Source organism: Typopeltis vanoorti, chromosome 17, assembly GCF_054136105.1.
Source record: "Typopeltis vanoorti isolate ZY-2024b chromosome 17, IOZ_Tvanoo_1.0, whole genome shotgun sequence".
Lineage (NCBI taxonomy): Eukaryota > Metazoa > Arthropoda > Arachnida > Uropygi > Thelyphonidae > Typopeltis > Typopeltis vanoorti.
The window spans coordinates 94,681,671-94,706,066 of NC_143565.1; the positions used below are offsets into that span (position 1 = coordinate 94,681,671).

General features: G+C 35.6%; 1 protein-coding gene across 4 annotated transcripts in view; it reads right to left on the reverse strand.

Moving 5' to 3' along the window:
* Positions 1-24,396, reverse strand: part of Lpin (phosphatidate phosphatase LPIN) — a 443,299-nt gene that overhangs the window by 280,466 nt on the left and 138,437 nt on the right. For all 4 annotated transcript variants that reach the window (XM_090407132.1, XM_090407133.1, XM_090407129.1 and 1 more), the window contains exon 7: positions 935-1,091. In XM_090407132.1, coding sequence (XP_090263258.1) covers positions 935-1,091 — 157 coding nt within the window. The remainder of the gene's footprint in view (positions 1-934; positions 1,092-24,396) is intronic.

The window sequence follows — 24,396 nt, forward strand, 5'->3', positions numbered from 1 at the left end:
GTTCTTCCATGCTTGGTCTCCAAAGCAGGGTTTCTGGATTACCTAACCCTGTACCCACCCATGGTGCTAATATACGAAATTTATATTCTTTAAGACATTAATGAATTAAAAATGAATCATGATAAAAATTCAGTGTATGCAAGTGAGAATTTTTTAAATAGCTATGAATAAAAGATAGTAGTAATGACTGTTGTATCTTTGAATAACTATAGCACTAAGTCCAACATGAAATGTGTAATTAAGCTTTAAACTCAGGCTTTTCATCCTGCATTACTGTAAATTAGCCAGAGAACACACAAACACAAAATTAACAGACAAAAATACTATTAGTGGCAGTATGTAGATGACGTATAAGATAGTGCAAATGTGGATGGAGTGGTGTAGAATAGCTTTCTGCAATGAGTCCTTGGAGATGTCACATGATAAATAATAAATAAATAACAATGTAATTTACTATATACACAGCTGTTGCAATACATTATATTTATTATTGTTAATATAATATTTTTAACATTTAAAAACTATTAACAGAAAGAATAATAAATATCCATTGCTGTTTCATAGTGAAGTATCAAAATAGTTTTCTTTTGAAGCTGTTCCCCCCCCCCCCCACCGTAAAGTTGCCAAATTTCCTTGCTTTATACTAAAAAATTATATTCTCAAAGGCTATAACGTTACTTTTGAAACTTGGGTGTAAACAACCTACTGGATATTTATCATCATGATTATTGCAGAACCTCCCTGGAGTCCTGAACACTGTTCACAATCTCACCACCCTCAGACAACACATTTCATGAATCTACTACCAAAATTCATGCAGAAAAACTCACTTTATTACTCATCACTTCCTTGCAGACAGACCAGGGATTTATTACCAATTCTTTTAATAAAGTTATAACTGTCAAACTAATATTACAAAAGAAATAATCCATACATATATCTGGGTGGAGGAAAATATAAGGCTGCAAGTTCAGGATCTGCAGAATTAATCTGATCCAAGTAGATTCCTTCCCCTCCATCTGGCTTATGTCGCAATTTCTTTGTTGAGCGCATAAAATTCAACATTCCACCTATCATTGAACGATGCTCATCTGTAAAAATTATCAGATTAAAATAAGAGTGATTTATTGAATTAATCATACTATTAAAATTTAATGCATTTTTTAAATAATTAGGTCTAGAGACAATCTGACATAACATTATTATTATTATTAACATATGACCTCCATGGAGTCAGAGAATCATCATGAGGGTACACACTATCACACAAAGCTCATCCAACCATGCCTTAAATTGATTCAACATGTCTACATTTACAACACACTCAGGCAATGCATTTCACTCACCAACCACTCTCCATGTAAAGAACCTTCTCCTTACTCCACTGCTCACACCCTCCTTATACATTTTCCAGGGATGTTCTCTGAACCCTTTCTAACATATCCTCATCAACATAAAAACCAGATGACCAAATCTATGCACAATAATCCATATGAGGCCTGATCAAGGCCATACACAATAACATCATAACATCTTTATTTCTGCAAGTCATGGTCTTCTGCATCATTACCAATGTGACATCTCCAACACTTGTGCAATGTGGACCCTGAATTTCAGGTCCTTGTCCTCCACCACCACTCCAAGAGCTCTCATCTCCTGTACCTCCTTTAAAGTTTTCCACAAAGTATACTTTGTATTCCATTGTTGGTTTTATTTATTTTTTTATCTGGTCCACACACAAAAGACCTTGAGAGCTATAGCACACTAGCGCAGTGTGTGGGAAGAGGAATAGAAGAAAGAAGGAGTCCAGTCACATTTTGCTTTTACAGCTGAAGGTTGTAATCTTTGGAAAAGACAGAGTGGGGGAGACTGTTCCAAATGACAGAAGTCGATGGAATGAAAACGGAGGAAGTGAAGTTGGGTTGGTGAGATTCAAGATGGATTGTAAAAGGGTATTGGTTAGCAACAGCTCTTGTTTTATTGATTTTGGAGGAGAGTGGAGGAATATAGTAACAAATCCAGCAGAACACTGTCCATGAAAGTATCTGTAGAAGAAGCATAAGACAGAAACTGAACGTCTATGAAAGACCGATTGAAATGAGTCTGTGATAGAGGTATCATTAATTACCCAGATTGCTCTCTTCTGGATAGAATCTAGCAATCTTAGAGAGGATTTTGGTGCACCATCCCAAATATGGGAGCAATATTCCATGGCTGGGCAGATTTGGGATTTGTATAGGGCTAGCAGCTTGTGCACCTTAGTGGTCTTGCACTTGTGCACAAGACCACCAAGATTTTTTGACTGCTGCAGAAGCTATAGTTGAAATATGGTTGTGTCAGGAAAGAGCAGAGATGCAAGTGTTGGATTCTGATTATGTAGAGATTAGAGTAATTATTATTTGGTTCAGAATCCAACATGATCTTCCATCACATAGACTAGACTTGTAAATATTATTTAATGTAATTCACTTGTTTATAATTTAATATTCATATAACTACTTTAATTTTATCTAATGTATTTTTGAAATTATGGAGACAACTACCGTGTTTGAATAAAAACTTTAGTTTAATATAACTAAAATCTACAATTCGACGTTTCGACCTTTATGTCAAGGTCATCTTCTGGAGCGTACAAATATACACAAGAAACAAGCTATACTACAATCAAACTGGTTCGTTAAAGACACTGACCAACCGCTACCACAATTGTTGGCCTGACCTCTGGTGAAAAAAAAAAAAAATACAAATTAACAATAAAAAATTATACATTAACGCTAGAGTCCTATTATTTGTGTTGTCTACTATATACATATATTAACATTATTCCAGCCAGTTGGAGTGGAATGGTTTCTAATACTAGCGGATTGGCTAGAGTCCTGACTTATGTTAAATCTTTCGTATTAGGTTGGCTGAATGTGTGCCATCCAGATCCTTGGAATTTTCATACCATCTTTGTTATTGATATTTGGGTGGTTTATCAGGATTTCGCAGGATTCCTTAAATTTTCTTTCGTACCAGGTTTTTGTGCGGTGTAAGGAGCAGGTGCTTTTCCAGTTGATTTGGTGTAAGGTGCTAAGTGCGTGGTCTGAGAGGCTTGCTTCACCATAATGGTTATATTTAATGTGTCTAATGTGTTCTTTCTTGCGTATAGGGATTGTCCGTCCTGTTTCACCAATGTACGGTAAGTTACAGGTGCAGCTGATGCAATAGACTCCAGGATGTGCTAATGGGAGGAGAGGATCCTTAGAGGAGCTGAATATGGTTTTAAGTTTAGTGGGTGGTTTAAAGGTGGCATTGAGGTTATAATGTTGTAGGATTCTGTTGATTTTTTCTGATAACCCTTTAATGTATGGGATGGCTATGGTTTTACTGTAATCTAGATTCGTTTTTGTTGTGGTTTTATAGAGTATTTTATTGACAGTAATTTTGTTATAGCCATTATTTATGAATATGTCACTAATGATTTTTAGTTCTTGTTTCAGGGCTTGTTGGTTGGAGCAAATAGTTGTGGCTCTGTTTTTAAGGGTGTTAATGACTCCATATTTTTGTGCTGGGTGGTGGTATGAATTCGCATGTATGTATTGGCCCGTATGTGTCGGTTTTCGGTAGACCGTGAAGGATAGACTGCCTGAAGGAAGACGTGTAACTAGTGTGTCTAGGAACGGGAGCGAATTTTGGTTTTCGATGTCGATGGTAAATTGTATGTGTTCGTGTTGTTTGTTTAGGTGGCTGAGGAATGTGTTTAGCGTTTAGTGTATGGATGGATTCCTGTGATTTGCCGCCATATTTTGCCAAACTGTGGAATTTTTTTTTTTTCTTGAATTTTTCTTTATTCTTTTCCAGGGTATGCTTGGCCGAATTGTCAGTAATTCTTTCAAGTGTTTGTAGAATGTCTGGATTAACATAGTTCGATAGTTCTGATTGTAATTTAGAAACCATACACAAAATCTGGTTTCTAAATTACAATCAGAACTATCGAACTATGTTAATCCAGACGTTCTACAAACACTTGAAAGAATTACTGACAATTCGGCCAAGCATACCCTGGAAAAGAATAAAGAAAAACTCAAGAAAAAATTCCACAGTTTGAAACAACGGCAAAATATGGCGGCAAATCACAGGAATCCATCCAATCAGAGGACTTCTTCCCCGAGAAATAACAATGAACAACAAACAAGGGAGACAAGGAGCGACCAACCACCGACAAGCAAGAACAATGTGATTAACCTATCAAGCCACACCTTGAACAACGGCGAACTTACATTACTGAATAAAGGACTGAACTACGCCACAGCACCGAAAAAGGTAAACAAATTGGATTTTATCTACCACATTGAAAGAGGCATCAGATCCCTACCTAACAATATAGCAGATAAAATACGACTTGAAACCAGTAATGTCCTAAATACCAAGAAAACCATACAGAACAACCTGACTAAAACAGAATTAGCAGCAATTAAATCATTAAAAGCGAAACAAAACATAAAAATAACGAAAGCGGATAAAGGCAGTGCCACTGTTGTCCTTGACAGATCAACATACATACTGCAAATGAACCAACTAGTAGCCGATAACAACACATATAAAATGGTAAATTATAACCCAACAAAAAGGATAAAGGATAAAACAGAAAAACTACTAAAGTCCGTCACTTCTTGGCCACCAGACACGGTTAAAAAACTCAAACCCCACTACGCCCGACCCCCCAGAATATATGGGGTTCCGAAAATACACAAACAAAATGTGCCCCTTCGACCAATCGTGGAAGGAATAGACAGTCCCAATTACCACCTAGCCAAGAAATTAGCGGCAACACTCAAGGAGTTGGTAGGTCATTCCCCCTCCTACATAAAAAACACACAACACTTCATAAACAAAATCAAAAACATAACACTCGACAAAGACAACCTATTAGTCAGTTTTGATGTTTCTGCCCTTTTCACTAATGTCCCCATCAATGACACAATTCTCCTACTACAGAACAAATTTCCGCCCAACATTACGGCCCTCTTTGCCCATGTACTAAAGTCCGGTTACTTCGTGTGGCAAAACAAATTCTACCTACAAAAGGAAGGTACAGCCATGGGTTCACCATTATCCCCCCCCCCCAATTGCCAACTTCTATATGGAAACCTTTGAGCAAAGGGCTCTTGATTCCGCCACACTACGACCGACAGTCTGGCTCAGATACGTCGACGACGTGTTCGCGATCTGGCCGCACGGGCGACAAACGCTAAACACATTCCTCAGCCACCTAAACAAACAACACGAACGAATACAATTTACCATCGAAATCGAAAACCAAAATTTTCTCCTGTTCCTAGACACACTAGTTACACGTCTTCCTTCAAGCAGTCTATCCTTCACGGTCTACCGAAAACCGACACAAACGGGCCAATACATACATGCGAATTCATACCACCACCCAGCACAAAAATATGGAGTCATTAACACCCTTAAAAACAGAGCCACAACTATTTGCTCCAACCAGCAAGCCCTGAAACAAGAACTAAAAATCATTAGTGACGACACATTCATAAATAATGGCTATAACAAAATTACTGTCAATAAAACACTATAAAACCACAACAAAAACGAATCTAGATTACATTAAAACCATAGCCATCCCATACATTAAAGGGTTATCAGAAAAAATCAACAGAATCCTACAACATTATAACCTCAATGCCACCTTTAAACCACCCACTAAACTTAAAACCATATTCAGCTCCTCTAAGGATCCTCTCCTCCCATTAGCACATCCTGGAGTCTATTGCATCAGCTGCACCTGTAACTTACCGTACATTGGTGAAACAGGACGGACAATCCCTATACGCAAGAAAGAACACATTAGACACATTAAATATACCCATTATGGTGAAGCAGGCCTCTCAGACCACGCACTTAACACCTTACACCAAATCAACTGGAAAAGCACCTGCTCCTTATATGCACAAAAACCTGGTATGAAAGAAAATTTAAGGAATTCTGCGAAATCCTGATAAACCACCCAAATATCAATAACAAAGATGGTATGAAAATTCCAAGGATCTGGATGGCACACATTCAGCCAACCTAATACGAAAGATTTAACATAAGTCAGGACTCTAGCCAATCCGCTAGTATTAGAAACCATTCCACTCCAACTGGCTGGAATAATGTTAATATATGTATATAGTAGACAACACAAATAATAGGACTCTAGCGTTAATGTATAATTTTTTATTGTTAATTTGTATTTTTTTTTTTTTTTTTTTTTTTTTTCACCAGAGGTCAGGCCAACAATTGTGGTAGCGGTTGGTCAGTGTCTTTAACGAACCAGTTTGATTGTAGTATAGCTCGTTTCTTGTACGCTCCAGAAGATGACCTTGACATAAAGGTTGAAACGTCGAATTGTAGATTTTAGTTATATTAAACTAAAGTTTTTATTCAAACACGGTAGTTGTCTCCATAATTTCAAAAATGCATTCAGATCACCATGCAAGAATAAAAGAAATAATTTTATCTAACATTTAATTATTTAATCAAAGATATATGTATTAATAATGAAAAGACTGTATTAAATTAGTTAAGTATAAAGAGCTAATAAGCTTCATTTCGGCAGTGAAAACATTACTTAAATTAAGGGGATATTAAATCCCACATAGTTTTAAAACCGAATAAGAAACTCAAAGATCGGAATCAGAGAGTTTCTTGCCGAATATAGTAAACTATAAAGTATCGGGAACACTAGCGTTAGCCAATGCAAGTGATCCTAGTACGTAGTACAATACCGAGCAACTCGTTGCAAAGGTGGGGGAAGTCCAGATCGCTATTCTTAGGTATTTTCCATAATGTAAAAACACATTTCCTAGGAAATGTATGCTGTTAATACATTATGGAGGGCGGTCACTACCCAGACTGGTTTTAGCCTTTTTTGAGGCTTCATCAGTGAGTAGCTAGACCTAATACCAAAGTGTATAGCGAAAAGGACTTATGTACTCTACGAACGAGTTTTCCAAACAGGTGCAACCATTAAGTTACTTAAGTATAAAGAGCTAATAAGCTTCATTTCGGCAATGAAAACATTACTTAAATTAAGGGGATATTAAATCCCACATAGTTTTAAAACCGAATAAGAAACTCAAAGAAACTCGTTCGCAGAGTACATAAGTCCTTTTCGCTATACACTTTGGTATTAGGTCTAGTTACTCACTGAAGAAGCCTCAAAAAAGGCTGAAACCGGTCTGGGTAGTGACCTCCCTCCATAATGTAATAACAGCATATATTTCCTAGGAAATGTGTTTTTACATTATGGAAAATACCTAAGAATAGCGATCTGGACTTCCCCCACCTTTGCAACGAGTTGCCCGGTATTGTACTACGTACTAGGATCACTTGCATTGGCTAACGCTAGTGTCGCCGATACTTTATAGTTTACTATATATATTCGGCAAGAAACTCTCTGATTCCAATCTTTGAGTTTCTTATTAGGTTTTAAAACTATGTGGGATTTAATATCCCCTTAATTTAAGTAATGTTTTCATTGCCGAAATGAAGCTTATTAGCTCTTTATACTTAAGTAACTTAATGGTTGCACCTGTTTGGAAAACTCGTTCGTAGAGTACATAAGTCCTTTTCGCTATACACTTTGGTATTAGGTCTAGCTACTCACTGATGAAGCCTCAAAAAAGGCTGAAACCGGTCTGGGTAGTGACCTCCCTCCATAATGTAATAACAGCATACATTTCCTAGGAAATGTGTTTTTACATTATGGAAAATACCTAAAAATAGCGATCTGGACTTCCCCCACCTTTGCAACGAGTTGCCCGGTATTGTACTACGTACTAGGATCACTTGCATTGGCTAACGCTAGTGTCGCCGATACTTTATAGTTTACTATATTCGGCAAGAAACTCTCTGATTCCGATCTTTGAGTTTCTTATTCGGTTTTAAAACTATGTGGGATTTAATATCCCCTTAATTTAAGTACTGTATTAAATATTATTAAGCTATTTTATTCATTACTATATTAATATTATAAGAACTTGTATTTGATAATTTAACTGCGCATTATTTGAAATGTAAATATTCTCTATTTGTTCCTGTTTGTAGAAGTTTAACGTTATGCAATAGCTCAATTTTATTATATTTTGTTTTGTTGTCATGGAAACGTATGTAAGTGAGCGAGCACATTTTGGAACACCACGTGAGGTTTAATGAAAAAAGTTTTAGAAAGAAATGATGTGAGCAATTTAGGGGGGGAAAAACAGATATATAAGCGACAAACGCTGGAATTAATATTTAATTAGGAGATTAGAGATTTATTAGCGAGAGATTGGCATTAGGTTGGAATCGGGCATTCGGCAATCACAGTGCGATAATGGAGTCGGCAAGTCACTCAAGCAGCTAAATAAGGTCTACTAGTCGAGAGGCGGTTAGCTAATAAGTTGTAGAATAACAATTATAGCTACGGAAGACAGCTGAATGACTACTATATAGACTAGCGATATTTCAGTTGAGATTTAATTTCAGGGCCGACCTGTCAAGGAAACGAATCTTGAAATAAAGCATGGAGTTACTAGAATAGAAGAGGCTGTAAAAATTGAAGTTTACCGTTAGCTGTGCTTAGAATTATAGTGCCTAAAGAATTAATTGAATGCCGGAGGAATGAACAACTGTGCATATAAAACCTAAAGTTAAGGAATCATTGTGTATTGCCTTATTTCAAAAGTGATCAGTAGTACTTTATGCAACAACGCTTGTTTATGTGTATTGTGACGGATGATTAATTCAGTTATTGCTTAGAAGAATTTATTTAATGAGTGCCGCTTACTGCTTAAAGTGCTTACAGTTGTAAAAAGTGTAAATGTATAAGTTGATGAAGGAAAAAGATTATCGGTAAGAACATTCCAACCATTAATATTCGTATGCTGAGATGTGCGTGTGTTTCATCCTAGAATTTCCTTATGTTAACAGTAACTATTGTGAAGATGAACTGAAGTGTAAATTTAAAAGTGCTTGCTTGTAAGGAGGTGTTTTACTGTGATTTTATTGTATTTGGAACTTAAGGAACTGTGAGAAGACTGTATTAGAGACAACAAATTTACCATTGTCTGAGTTTGTATGACAGTATTATCAGAAAGGCTGAAGTGTTTATAATATCTTAATTAGTGATTTGATCTTAAGTGTAAAATTTGTGATTTTAAAATTAAATGTTTGTTTTTGTTAATCAAAAGTTGTATTTTGCCTGAATCTCTTTTACTGCACCATTCATAAAATATTCGAACCAAAGCGGGTAAATTAAGTAAGTCAAATATTCTCGGCCAGTATTTATAATAACAACATATAAAGGAAGGGTAGTTGAGAGTTGGTTTATCTTCAATTCTTGAACTAATTCAGATATAAAGTAGCGCAGTCTTAAAATATAAATTTCTTTATATTTAAATTAGAAATTAACTTACTACTTATCAATTAGTTAAGAACATCGTAATAGTAATCATGTAGGATCCAAAGTATAGATTAAGAACAAGTAGGATCCAACACAAGTCAGTCCAAGAAGAGATTGCTTACCAAATTTCTAAACATTACACTTTGTAACATTATTATTATTATTACCTGACATCTCCAGGGAGTCCAAGGACTCAATCATGGGAGAGCACACTACTCTACTTCGCCAAATACATCTCATCCTCTCCACCACCACTTAATTCACCAATTGTATATATATAATACAATTGCATGTATCCTTAAGGCTGATTTGTCTGTACGTGGATGAAAAACCCAAAAAACCTGGATTTGATTCTCGTCGTGATGAGAAGAGTTTTTTCCAGTTGAAGGACTGACACTGAACTAACAGTTCCACTTACCTGCCCATTCATGTAATTGGGGAGAGCAATGCAGAGTTATGGCCTTAGAGTAGGCCTTGCATAGCTCCCCTATTTTGCATCATTGCAAACAGTTGCACATCACTAGGTAAACCCATCCCAATATCATTAATATACAAATTGAACAACAATGCTCCCAAAACTGACCCCTGCAGTACACCACTAGTGAACTTCCTCTTTTGGGATACTGCAACCCTATCTGACAGCCAGTCACTGATCTCAGAAGTCTGTTATACAATCCCATCCATTTCAATTTATTTAACAGCTTAACTTGGATTTTGCAGAGTCTATCAAAAGACTGCAAAATCCAAGTATACCACTGTATGTGCATCTCCCTTTAACAAATCCATGCTGATAACCAGAGATTTGTGGTTAATTTGTAGCCACAGCCTTATCACCACCTTTATTCAGTGGAACAATTTTACCTTCTTTCCACTCCCTTGGAACCTGTGCTGTCGTAATACTCCTATTAAACATGCATGCCAATGCTATTGCAAATTCCCTGGAACATTCCCTTAAGACACGTGGTGATATGTCATCAAATCCTGTCACCTTATTGACATCAAGTTTATTTCCTCAAATACCTCATGCTCACTCACAATTAAGCCATCTTCTATGTCCTCTACACTTAAGTTTCTCATGAGAAACTTAATTGTAGAGTACATAGAAGTTTCTCATGATTTCACTCCAATGAGGATTAAACACCCTAATAAACTGATCCCTGAATACTTTAGCAATGTCTTCTGCAGCAGTTACCATTCTATCATTTTCATCCATTATCATTTTACCATAATCGTTCTTCCTTGTACTTGCTACATATCTAAAAAAAAAAAAAACTCTAGGGTTTTTCTTCACCTGGTTTGCTATCTGCTCATACTGCACTTTTGTTGGCCTTACTGAGTCAATCTTCTGGTTTGTTCTTTATACTCTTCTGTAAATGATTACAGTTACACCCCGAGTTACGTAAGTAATGCGTTCCGTAAACCTTTACATAACTCGAATTTTATGTAAGTCAAATTTGTAAATTACATACATACAATACATTTTTTGGGTGAAAAAAATTCAATTATAAAAAAACACCTTTCATGCTTTCAACAATGTGAACTTAATCCTTCACTATTGTATTCACTGTCGAAATAGGTAGATTTATTTCTGAGCTAGTGTAGATAGAATTTTCCTGCCTTCATACATAAGCATTATTTTCAACTTTTCTTCAAAAGTAATTGCAGACCTCTGTTTTTTAGATTTATTACCAGCGAATTCAGTTTTGCGCTTGCATTCCATTTTAAGGGTAAAAAACAACGAAACTAGCAGTGATAACAAGTGACTGAGCTAACTGTGTGAGGCATCTACTACTGTACTGTAATAAGGCTGTCAAAGACGCACCTGCGCAAAGCCACTAACGTGTTATTACGTGCTAGTAGATTTATTATGTAACTGTGAATTTACATAAGTCACATGTTACATAACTCGGGGTGTAACTGTATTACCATTATTTATCTTGTACTGCCTCCAAAGTGCTTCTTCCAGATTTCATGTTTAAGCCCCCCCCCCCCCCCCCATTCATCCATAATAAATTTAGTTTAACCCTTTATCCAAGCGTAAGCAAACAAAGTTTGCACCTTTTTACACCTATCTAATTCAGCTTTTTGACCTTCAGAATACATTCACATATTGATGCTGTTATGTATTTCTTTGTCAGTTCCCAAGCAACATTTATTTTCTTACCACCCAAATCCTCATTCCGTGCTACAGCTCCAAGCTGTCTCCTAAGCTTATCACAATAAGTCTGCATATGGCTAGCCACAATCCAGGTGATCACTTCATGATCACTTTCACCAACTGGAGTAAAGTACAAAACCAACTCACAATTACATCCTATGATGAAATGATCAGATCTAAAACTCTCGATTCTCATGTGCCCTCCATTATGTGCTGCCTGAGATAGCCGATTCTCATGAACAAGAAATTCATTTTCCTTATTCCCAAACGCTCTCTTCATTCCAATCTATACCACCATAATTACCCATAATAATCACACTTCCTTTATTGACTAACCCAAATTGTTATACATTTCTTCATCACCACCTTCCACATTCCCTGGCCTATGACAACAACATTCTATCATTTTACCATAATCATTCTTCATTCTACTTGCTACATATCTTAAAAAAAAAAAAACTCTAGGGTTTTTCTTCGCCTGGTTTGCTATCTGCTCATACTGCACTTTTGTTGGCCTTACTTCTTCTTTCACTTCATCTCTTACTTCTAATCTCTTGCTTGCATCACACTTCTATGTAACAACAGTTACACCAGTGCACTCATTCCAAAGCCATTCAAGTGCAATCCATTATGTCTGTATAATTTCATTCTTCCCTCAAATATATGCCATACATCCACAAACTTTACTCCCTTCTCCTCACACAGCTCTGCTAGCATACCATTCATGATTCTAGCTCTTCGTCTCAACTCATGATTGTCATATCTCCTCAACACACTGACAACTTTCCCACAATCACCATTAGTTCTCTTGCTCATTTCCTCCTCATGTTCAAAGCATGAATTATCATGCTCATTCTCCCTCCTGGATAGAAGACCTTATGGACTCTCTCATTAACCAATCCTCTAATAACAGAATCTCGATATACTGCTATTCTCGAACCACTCGTTACCGTCACCTCTTTTATCCATTTTTCTTTCATTCTATTCTTTTTCACACTCATTTGTTTCCACTAAACATCTAATATCACTCTGCATATTCCTAATTTCATTTTTCATTTTGAATAACTGTTTCATGAAATTACATTCCGATAATTTCACTCTGTCACTTCCATTACTTTTGCTTCTACATTCTTGCGTTCTTTCATTCCCTCAGTCTCACTAGCTTTTGTTTAATTTCCATTTCTTCAGTCTGTTTCACATTCATTAACTCGTAGTCTAACAAAATATCGCACTTCCTACAAATCCATACTTTCTCTCATCTCCTGTTCAGTTTCTTCAAAAACACGTCTCTCACATTTCACCATGGGTGCATATTACACTCATACAGTGAACCATTTTTGAAAAGTCTACATCGTTAATGGCACTTGATTATCGCAGTGCTCACCTAGTCGCCCCACTCAATGCCCATGTGTTTGACCTTAGGGGTACCACCATTATGTTCTGTTCAAAGATAGTTGTCTCTCAAAAACTCAAGTGCTATCTTTCAAATGCTATCTTTTCATTCCAATCTATACCACCATAATGAAAACTGCCCATAATAATCACCCATTACTCAACTTTTTTTTTTTTTTTTGCACTGCCTAATCACTTTAACTAATCAAGCTTCAAAAAACATTGTATTTGGTTATGTTCATTATGTTTATTTTTTTTATGTGAATCCCACCCACGAAAGGCTATAAACTTGTGAGTGAACTTAGGATTAGATAACGTGCACTAGAGAATAAATATGGACTTTTTCAAACTAGTACAGGTTTCCAATAAGCAAGGCGGTGGCCTCACAATCAAGCAATGACTATCACTCAAAGATACTCATAAACATTTGTGCCTGGAGTAGGATTTGAACCCATGACCCACTGGTTAGAAAATAGAAGTCGCTCTCCAAGAGGATCGGCAAATTCATTACTCGGGAACATAAGACACATTTCTATCTGAAAAATCAATACTTCAAACAAAGAATATACAGTGGCATCTCGCTAATCCGAACCCTCCAGTAATCCGAACTGCGGTTTGAAAGAAAAGAAGTTTTATTTATTACTTATTATTATTTTGTGTATTATTATTTTTATTTAATAATTATATTTTAAGTATTATTATTTATTTTATTATTATTAAAGTATAGTTTTTTTCATACTGTCGATTGCACGGTTATACCGGAGGCCTATTTTGATTTATTTGTGTGTTCATGTTTGCTTTTTTATACTGTACAGTACCTACTGTATTGTCGGCAGGAATCACAAATATACACAAAAAGAGGAAATTCAAAACATGCATAATTTGGTTAAAAATATAAATCCAGATGTTCAAATTTCACAAACAGATATTACAGAATGGATTACAGGTAGAACCGAAAGTGAATTCGAAATCAAATCTGATGCTGAAATTATAAATATGATGCTGCAGAATGAATTAGAAGACGACGATGATAGAGAACTCGAAAAAAAAAAAAAAAGTAAAACATGAACAGGCAGTTGAGAGTTTTAACATGTGTATAGAATGGGCTAAGCAAAATGATAAGCCATTCCACAAAATTTTGTTGCTAATGCAGCTCCAAAAAGAAGCATTCGAAAAAAGTTTAGCTTCCAAGAAGCAAAAGAGAATCAGTGACTTTTTTTACAAAGAAATTAAAAAACTTTTTTTGTGTTGTATACAAGAAAGTGATATTTTTTTAATGAAAATTAAGTTACGTACTGAACTATGAAATTTTATTAAATCATAATCCTCAACAATACAGGTACACACAAATTAAATTTTTAACTAAAATAAACTTGTGTACTGTATTATTATTATTATTTTTTTGTTTTACATTACAGTACAGTAGCATTTTTCTATCAGTTAATTTATTTAGAGAATTAAATTGATGTACCATTAGAATCTGATTATTTTTTGTCTTAAACGCTAGTCATGTTGTCTTTTCGAGGGAAAATTCGCTAATCCGAACTTTTCGGTAATCCGAACGAGCACGGTTTTTATTATTTCGGATTAGCGAGATACCACTGTAGTTTAATGTTTAGATTGAATCTGGAATATGAATTTTGCAGTCAGTACAGAAAGAGTAAGATTAATCATTATATTTCAACAAAATATTAATGCTATTTAATACTGAGAGTTCCTGGCAATTGATTTGTCCCATTATTTCATTCCCACAATGAAAATAATCTTGGATATACATAATTTCTGGATTAATTTCTAGTAGCATGGAGGAAGAATTCTTATACAGGCAGTCCCTGGGTTATGAATGAGATACGTTCCTGAGAACGTCTTTAAGTCAGATTTGTACTTAACTCAGATCCCTGATGAACAGTGCACATGCAGTAATAATAATACCCCTGTACTGTAATAATAAGTTACAGAAACTGTTGTGCCCTTTCTTTTAATTCAAACAAACAAAACATAAAAACAAACTCATACAAAAAAAGTTTTGATAGGAGATAGGAGAAATTTCAAAAAAGAATATTAAAGGTGGCATCAATGTCTTGCTTACTGGAATGAGCATTTCTGAGGCAAGAAGGCAGGCTAACATTAATCGGATGATAATGATGGAGATGATGCTAGAGAGGATGGAATTCGTGCTGGAGAATCAGGATTTGATACAGTTTCTGGAGGAGGGGAGCTTACCATCGAAGTCGGTTTCTTGAAAAAAAGGTATCTAGGGTTGTTTGCATAGCCTTTTTCTTTCTTTCATCATAAATGGCCTTTTAGCAGCTCATGTTCTCACTAACTGCATGAAAAAACCTTTGTAAATTTTTTTTTTACGAAAAATAATGTTCCAAAGCAGTAATAAAACAGTTCAAGAACCAATCTTCAAACATGGCAAGCGTGACCGAAGCCCTTAAATTTGACTTCCAAATAACAGGAAGAGCTGCTTTAATAATGTGGCAAAGTGCAGGTTTGTTTACATGCACAAAAGAAACTAGTTCCCGAATTATTAATTTAATTATTCTTATGGTAAGCCTTGGGAGCTCGTTCATAAGTACGGAATGCAGTAAGTCGGGTCGTCCGTAACCCAGGGACCGTCTGTATTCCCCCCCTCTCCTGAAACTTTCTTTTTGTTTTGGCCTCATCATGTGAAGAGGGATGCTCTAAATGCCAGAAAGTAAAAGTAGCAAGATAATACTGAATCCCTCAAATATCTAACTGCAGTGGGAAATCAATTTAGTAATTATATAAGTACAGTTACACCTAAAGGTATATGACACCTAATGAATAACTCTGAATAACTGAGATAATTTAGATATAACTGATATTACATATTAAAAGTAACTTAATTTTCATAAGTACATGTATATATCTATGTATAATAAAAGTGAGAAAGGATTTCTCATTATAATCTGATCTAACAAATAACAATCAGTGATTTTTACATTCATTTCTACTATCATTATACATATACTAGAAAATAAACATGAAAAATCATTTGTCAGGCATTCTTAAAATAACTAAGGGAGCAAAAAAAAATTATTAAACTTTGCCGCAAATTAACAGACAGTAAGTGATTAATCTTAACAAACATCAAATGATTATCAACAATAGCAGTAGCAATGGAGTCAACTATAAGCAATATGACAGTGGAATACAGCCACAGGCTGGAATGAATATTAAATATACAGTGGACAACGAAAAATAGTTCTTACTCAAATGATACTAAAAATTTAATGAATCTTAATGCAACAATTTGTCAAATTTTACAACACACAATGAAGTGATTATGATGAAAATTAACAGAGCCAAAGTGAGTATTACATTGCAGTTTGGGTGCATTAATTGAAATATGAAAGACCTGCAGCAGCTATTTCTGGAAACATGGGAGATGGACTGATACCACTACCAAATAAACTAAAGTTATTTTTTGGTAATATTTAAACCTCTCCAATTTATTTACTGTAGGATGCTAGTAATAATGTGAACTTAATTATGTAGAACTGTATTATCATAGTGCTCTGCACATCTCTTGAGGGTGCACAGCAAGAGATGATGTATGTAATAAGTAGAGCTGCAAAAACAGGAACATAAAATTCCAGATAATGTTAAAGAAGCCAGACATGAAGATAAAGAAAGAATAAAAAAAAAAAGGCATCTTCATAAACAGAACAGTGGTTTTTAGGCATTCCATATTACATTATAAATCGCAAGCTGCATATATATATTCATGAGATACAGTCAAAGCCATGACCAGATGGGAAACTGCTTACTCCACGTGTAGAAGTTGAATCAACAAGTCCTTCACTCCCTACTGCATGCCTCTACCCTATAAATTTTGAATAATATACTAACATGAAGCACAGCATAAAAAATTACAGTACTACTGCAGTTAAAAAATTACAATGAGCAACAAAAAAAATTTCGAAATAAATCCAAAATAAAACAAAAAACTGAAAATGAAAAAAAAAAAAGTTAAAAATACCAAACAAATACAACAAAACTCCATGTTAAAGGAAAAAAAAGTTCTTAAAAGTTTTGCTGCCTTGGTATGATATGATGGAATTGAGAGAGGACCAAGATTGCTAATGAATTGATGAGAAGATTGTGCAGGAGGAATGATGTGCAGTTTATAGATGTATGGAGTGAATTTGTTGGACAAAAGGATTTGAATATGCCTGATGAACTTCATTTGATTGCTTTTGGAGTAACATGTTTAGAAAGAGTGTTTTTCAGTGAAAGGTTGGAAGTGCAAAATCAGGGAAACTAGAAGAATTGTGGAGTGGGATGCAGTCAAGTGTGGGTTCAGACAGCCCTGAGACAAACCTGTATGTGTGTGTAAAAAATGAGTGTGCAAATACTGAATGCAGATTCACAGGTTTCAAATCCAAATGGGTTGGTAATGGCATTATGCAAGAAAACTGTGGGTCCAAGAGGATGTTGAAATGAAATATGCATGAATGCCAGAAGAATCAAAAATAAAAGAGAGGAGTTCTTAGCATGGTGAGCTCAACTTGGCCAAAAATTATAGGAATCAGTGAGAAATGGTTATAGAAATTAATACAGTTACAGGAATAGAATGTAAATGTACTGTATTTGCAGGGAGGACAGAGGGAATAGGACAGGAGGCGAGGTATTGTTGATGATAGCTGAAGAACTTTCACCAACAAAATCATATGTTAAAGACGATTTTAGGTACAGGGATACGGTTCATTTGAGATTATCTAATTTGACAAATTAATAGTTTATGGCTTGTGACTTGGCTATTGGGAGCACAAGTCACTACACCACATACTGAGTCTGAGACTTGCACACAAAAATTCATTTCATGTGCACATGGGCTGGCAAAAATTAGAGGGAATACTGACCTCCATCATAAGTGTCCCTTTCACAGATAAAAGAATTGGTTCCACATCTGCGAACCACGGAACAACTATGCAATCATTTGGTAAGCCTCTAGTCTTATGATGGCTCTCCACTTGAATTCATTGGTTAAATGATGTCATCCAGCCATCCAAGAATTATCCTATCACAAAAATCACTCCAAAACACAGACTTTTATGCCATGGCTTATTTGCATATACCACTGACAGTGCAACTTATTTCTATACAATAACTAGACCCAGCATCACTTTTTTACATAATGTACCTGACTTCTGTATGTTATTTCTCTTTTCCCTCAAAGTTATTGCAATTATCCTCTTTGTTCTTTACTTTATGAAAATCAGTGATAAGAGAGTGACAACAGAATTAGATAAAGGAAATAGCTACACCATAATACTGCAGACTTTGCAAAGCATTTGACAGAATACTGCATGGGAAAACTATTACAAAAATTCACCATATACCACTCTGGTAGTATATAGTGAATAGGGAAATGTGGGGGGGGGGGGCTATTGGAGTTGCCCTCATTTCTCACTGGAGTGAAAGAGATTGTCAGAATTAGTTGGGAGTGCCCTGACAATGAATGAGTTTAAGGAGAGTTATGGTAGGTTTTTGTGTATAAATGCTGTGTTATTGTGGGAGACCCACAATAAAATAGAGATACTGTAAATAATAATAATTCTGAGACAACATACATCATCCACCTATTCATCATCATCAAATTCCTGACATGCATCCTCAAGGTGTGTACAGGATATACTAGCACTACATCAAAAACTTACATCATTACTAATTTCCTATCTACAATTATCCTCCAAATCAATCTGTTACCTGTCAAGACTCCAACATTATTAGATCTTATATTTCTGTCTTCTAAGACACTTTATCAATCCAGTTATATTTTGGTATTCCTCTGGTAATTAATGCATACATCAAGAATATCTTTTTCTAAAGTTTTCATGTCACCTTTATCATCACTAATTCCTTTTACAAGAACTCTTTCCTCCATTTCTGAGCTTTTTTAACAACCCGCAGAATAATCTTGCCACCTACTTGATATTTATTTTCTATGTTTTTACAAAAGTCTTCACATGACTTTTGTTTAGCTAGTTTTACACAGTGTTTAGCTTTCTTACATGTCTCTGTATTCTCTAAGATCACAAGCTGACTTATTTGCCAGGAACTTTTGATATGCTTTCTTCTTTTCTTTCACTGCCTCTTTAACTTCTTTTGTCCACCATGGAGTTCTGATTTTTCTATCCTTACAGACAACCTCACCATATGCCTCTCTGGCTGAATCAATCATTGTTTTCTTCAGGGCTTGCCACTGAATCTCCAAGGTTTGGTTCCTATTCACAAACTCTTTCACGTTTTCTTGAATAATGTTTGTGTATTTTAGTCTACAGTTCACATCTCAGAGCTGTTCAACTTTTATTTGCTTTGAATCTTTCTTACATTGCTTCTCTTCAATATGAAATTCAATTTTACTCTGCTCACAGCTAAATGGTGATCATTTCCAATTTCAAATCCTCTGTACAGTCTGGTGTCCTGCACCAGGAAGAAAATATCACCATCGACAATAACACAGTCAATGAGACTTTTCTTATTCCTACTCTGCTATTTAGATCCCCAACAAGGATCAACTTTTCGTTTTTCATTGCGTCAGTTGCCTTTCTCTAAAGCCTCAAAAAATTCCTCCACTTCTACCTTAGTAGAACCTTCTGTGGGACCATAGGCACAAATAAGTCTCATTGTCTGGTTTCCCATCTGATATTTGCCCACATCACTCTATTTTATATTGCTTGCCATTCAAGAAAATTAGCCTCATATTTAGTGTTGAATACTTTAGCTACTCCTCTTTTCCTTGATTGTTATTGTCTGAATATAATATTTTGTATTTATTGCTCAGAAAGATCTCACCCTTTTTTGTTTCAGTCACCCCTATTATGTCGATCTGTTACTTATCCAATTCCTTAACTAGCTCCATTTCTTTGCCATTCAGGCTTCTTATGTTGAGTTGGGGTGTGTTTTCAGATTTGTTCCAGTAGTTGACTTTTTTGCTGTTTGCTATGGTTCCCTGGCGAAAACAACGGGGGTCTTGTTTAATCAGGTGACGCCCCAGCCAGCATGAAATTCTATCATGTTGTACCATCATTCTATATTTTGGTTTCAGCCGATAAGAATACAATTTGGTTGGCTAAATACCAAATTGCCAGTCCATCCCTGTTCATTCAGTATTCAGGTAGATACCTAACAGGGTGCACCACAAGAAGTGAGGATTGGACACTAGGTCAGAAGCCCTGGTCAGTTCTCTGCATTCCTTTAAAGGCGATGTGGAGATCTCCTCTCAGTTATACAGCTTTGACCCTTAAGCACCTCATAATAAATTTATATGGAATAAGAAAAAAATCAGCCAAAACATCAAACCAGCAGTATACAAGGTGTTCAAAACCAGTTTTAAGTAATTGATCTGAGAGCTGGGTTAGAAATAAAACACTTGATCAAACCCTAGAGACCACAGAAAGCATCTCCCTGCGGATATAATGCTATGCATTAAGGGAAGGGCTACTACCCAGACCGGTTTCAAACTTTATTGAGGTCTCATCAGTGGGAGCCAGACCCGGAGGTGGTGATACCGAGGTGGAAGCAATGGAGATGTCATATTTACCTGTACGAGTTGCCAAATTGGTCAACCTTTACTACGAGTTGCCTCAGTCCTGAAGATACTTCAGGCACAAACTTTGTTTGCTTACACTTGGATAAAGAATTAAACAAAATTTATTATAGTCTAACCAAGTAGAAAAAAAACTTCCAGTGTCTTTCTCTAAATACAGAGTAATTTGATAATAGGGTGAGACACCTTTTGGCAACTTGTATAGGTAAATATGACTTCTCCATTGCTTCCACCTTGGTATCACCACCTCTGGGTCTGGCTCCCACTGATGAAACCTCAATAAAGGTCAAAACCAGTCTGGATAGTGGCCCTTCCCTTAATGCATAGCATTATACATGTTAGCAAGGAGATTTGCATTATAGGAGATACATTATGTGCTTTGCAATATGGGAGATACTAAGATAAGGAGTGATGAGAGCTTGGTCAACCTTTACCATAAGTTGCTTCAGTCCTGAAGATACTTCAGGTGCAAACTTTGTTTGCTTACACTTGGATAAAGGATTAAATTAAATTTATTATAGAATACTTCAGGGTTTTTTTTACTAGGGCAACTACTCTTTAATTTGATTTGAATATCAATGAAGTAGGAAAAGATTTAAGGGGAGTGATATTCTGTTGTTTGCTGATTATGTAAAATTGGGGGGTGGCAATAGTTGATAAAGGTGATGTAGATATCCTGCAGAATGATTTGAACAAACTGACACTGTGGACAAAGGATAATGATTGTCAATTAAATGTTGCAAAATGTAAGGGTCTGACTAGGAGCACTTTGGGTTGAAAAGGTTATATATGGTGCATCATTCTGATGTGACTGGAGTGCAGGAAATTGACAAAGCTAGAGACTTGGGGATAATGGTAGACATCAATTTGAAGTTCAGAGGGCATATATTACAAAAGTTAGTAAAACAGTTCAAAGAATTACATGGATGTTGAAAAACATACTAACAATTAAAGATAGGGAAGTTATTATTGGGCAATAGTTGATAAAGGTGATTAGATATCCTGCAGAATGATTCGAATAAACTGAAATTGTGGGCATAATGATTGTCAATTAAATGTTGCAAAATGTAAGGGTCTGACTAGGAGCACTTTGGGTTGAAAAGGTTATATATGGTGTATCATATTGATGCACCGGTGTGCAGGAGTGAAGCTATAGACTTTGGGATAATGGTAGACATCAATTTGAAGTTCAGAAGGCATATTGCAAAAGTTGGAAAAATAGCTCGAAGGATTACACAGATGTTGAAAAACACACTAACAATTAAAGATAGGGAAGTTATTATCCCTCTTTATAAGGGTATGATTTGGTTTCATCTTGATTACTATATACAGATTTGGTCACCTGGGTTTCTTGAGGATCAGGAGGTGGTAGAAAGGATTCAGAGACAAGTGACCAAGCTGGTGACAGGTCTGTGGAATGCTCCTTATGAGGGTTGAGGGTGCATAGGTTGCAAAGTTTAGTTGATAGGCGAAATAGAGGAGACATGATAGAAACTTATAATAAAGGTTTGATAAAACTGATGCAAAGAATTTTTTTTAATATATCACAAATAGAGAACTATGGTAATCCATGGAAGTTGTGTACAGGTGCAGTGCTTGTGAGTGCCCTGACAGTTAATGAGTTCAAGGAGAGGTATGGCAGGCATTGTGTGTATAATGGTTAGTGATGGTTTCTCACAATGGGTCTTCTGATACCCATATAATAATAATGAAACTGATGGATAAGGTGATCAACAACCAGCTTATTCACTACATAGAGACCTATCAGTTAATAAGTAACCATTGATATGGATTCCTCCATTATCTTTCTACAGCAGAAAGATAATGGAGGAATTGATAACCTTATCCACCTTTGGACACAGGTCAAGGAATATAACAGATACCACTCTACCAACAAGAAAGGAGATAGAACACGCAATCAAGAATCTTCGTAATAATAAATCCCCTGGGTGTGATAATATTCCAGCTGAGTTGTTGAAAGCTTTGACTGGCAATAATAACAACTATTTAGTGGAATCCATTCAGGACATCTATAAAACAATACAATTACCTGAAGTTTTTACAACATCTATCTGCATACCAATTCCAAAGAAACATAATGCACAAAATTTCGAGGATTACAGACCTGTGAGCCTAATATCCCATGCATCTAAAATTATTTTAACCATTGTTAATAAATAAATTGAAAGAGCCATAAGCAGCGAATTGAGTGAACAACAGAAAGGCTTCAGAAGAGGAATGGGAACCATTATTACTATCCTGGAACTAAAAATACTAATAGAAAGATCACTTGAAAGAAATAGGAATATTTACATATGCTTCATAGACTTTCAGAAGGCTTTTGACCAGGTAAAACATAATAAAATGTTCAATATATTAGATAAATTAGACATAGAAGATTATAAAAATGATTTACACCAAACAGAAAATGCAGCTGTTTAACAATGAGACTTCTGTAGTGAAAATAAAAAGAGGAGTTAGACAAGATTGTATCCTTTAACCAAATCTATTTAATATCTATAGTGAGACAGTGATGAAAAAGATTCTAAAACAAAACAATAGGAATCAGTATCGATGGTATAAAATACAACAATCTTAGATATGCTGATGATACCATTCTAATAGCAGAAAACAGAAACAAATTACAGAAAGTTTTTTTACCTTGGGTATAATATATATTAAAGATGCCAAGCTATTTTAACCTTAGTATTTCTAATCCTGGCTTCCACTGATGAGACCTTAATAAAGGTCGAAACCGGTCTGGGTAGTGGCTCCCTTGCCTTTAATGCATAGCATCATACATCTCCTAAAGGAGATGGGCTTTGCATTAAGGGTAAATATTAAGAATAGTGATCAGAGCTTATTCCACCTTTACCACGAATTGCCTCGACTTGTACTACTTTACGGGTCACTTAGACTTGCACTACAGGCAGGCACAAACTTGACTTAATTGTCTGTTTGCTTACTTGGGAAATGGAGTAAAACCAGGTTTAACTTGGCATCTTTAAGAAACAAATTAATCAAATTACTGCAGCTACTAATTGAATTTGGATTAGATATAAATGCAAAAAAGATCAAATTTATGAAAATCTCAAATGAAAGCAAATCCAAGCCAGAAATATTCATAAACAATATGAAAATTGAACATACAACAGAATACAAATATTTAGGCACCTACTTTACTGCAGATGGAAAGCAAGATAAGAAATAAAAATAAGAACAGCCATAGCTAAAGATGCATTCTGGAAAAATAAAGATCTGCTCAGAAGTTCTGTGAGTATCGAGACAAAAGAAAAGAATGATAAGTACATTAGTGTGGCCAATATTCACATATGGAAGTGAGACTTGGATATTCAAGAAGAGAGTAAGGCAACAGATAATGGCCTTTGAATTGTGGTCCTATAGGAGAGCTCTGAAAATCCCATGGACAGAACATGTGACAAATACAGATGTCCTACAGAGAATGAGAACACAGATCTTTATTACAGGAAATGATCCAGAGAAAGATGAGATTGGCAGCACATGTACTGAGAGGTTCAGCAGGATAGACAATACTAACAGTTTTAGAAGGAAACATTATGGGAAAAGGATCAAGAGGTAAAAAACAAAGGACATGGCTTGAAGATATAAGATCATGGACAGGATCACATGGCTATGCAGAAACAATAAGGAAAGCCACCAACAGAGAGAACTGGAAGGATATGGTGCTGCACCCTCTCACTGAGGAAGCTACATGAAGAAGAAGAAGAAAATGTAAAGTTTGGTGGGATTAGATATCCAATGTCGTATTATATTGGTGGGATTATGCCAGAAGAAACTGATCAGGCTAGGGAT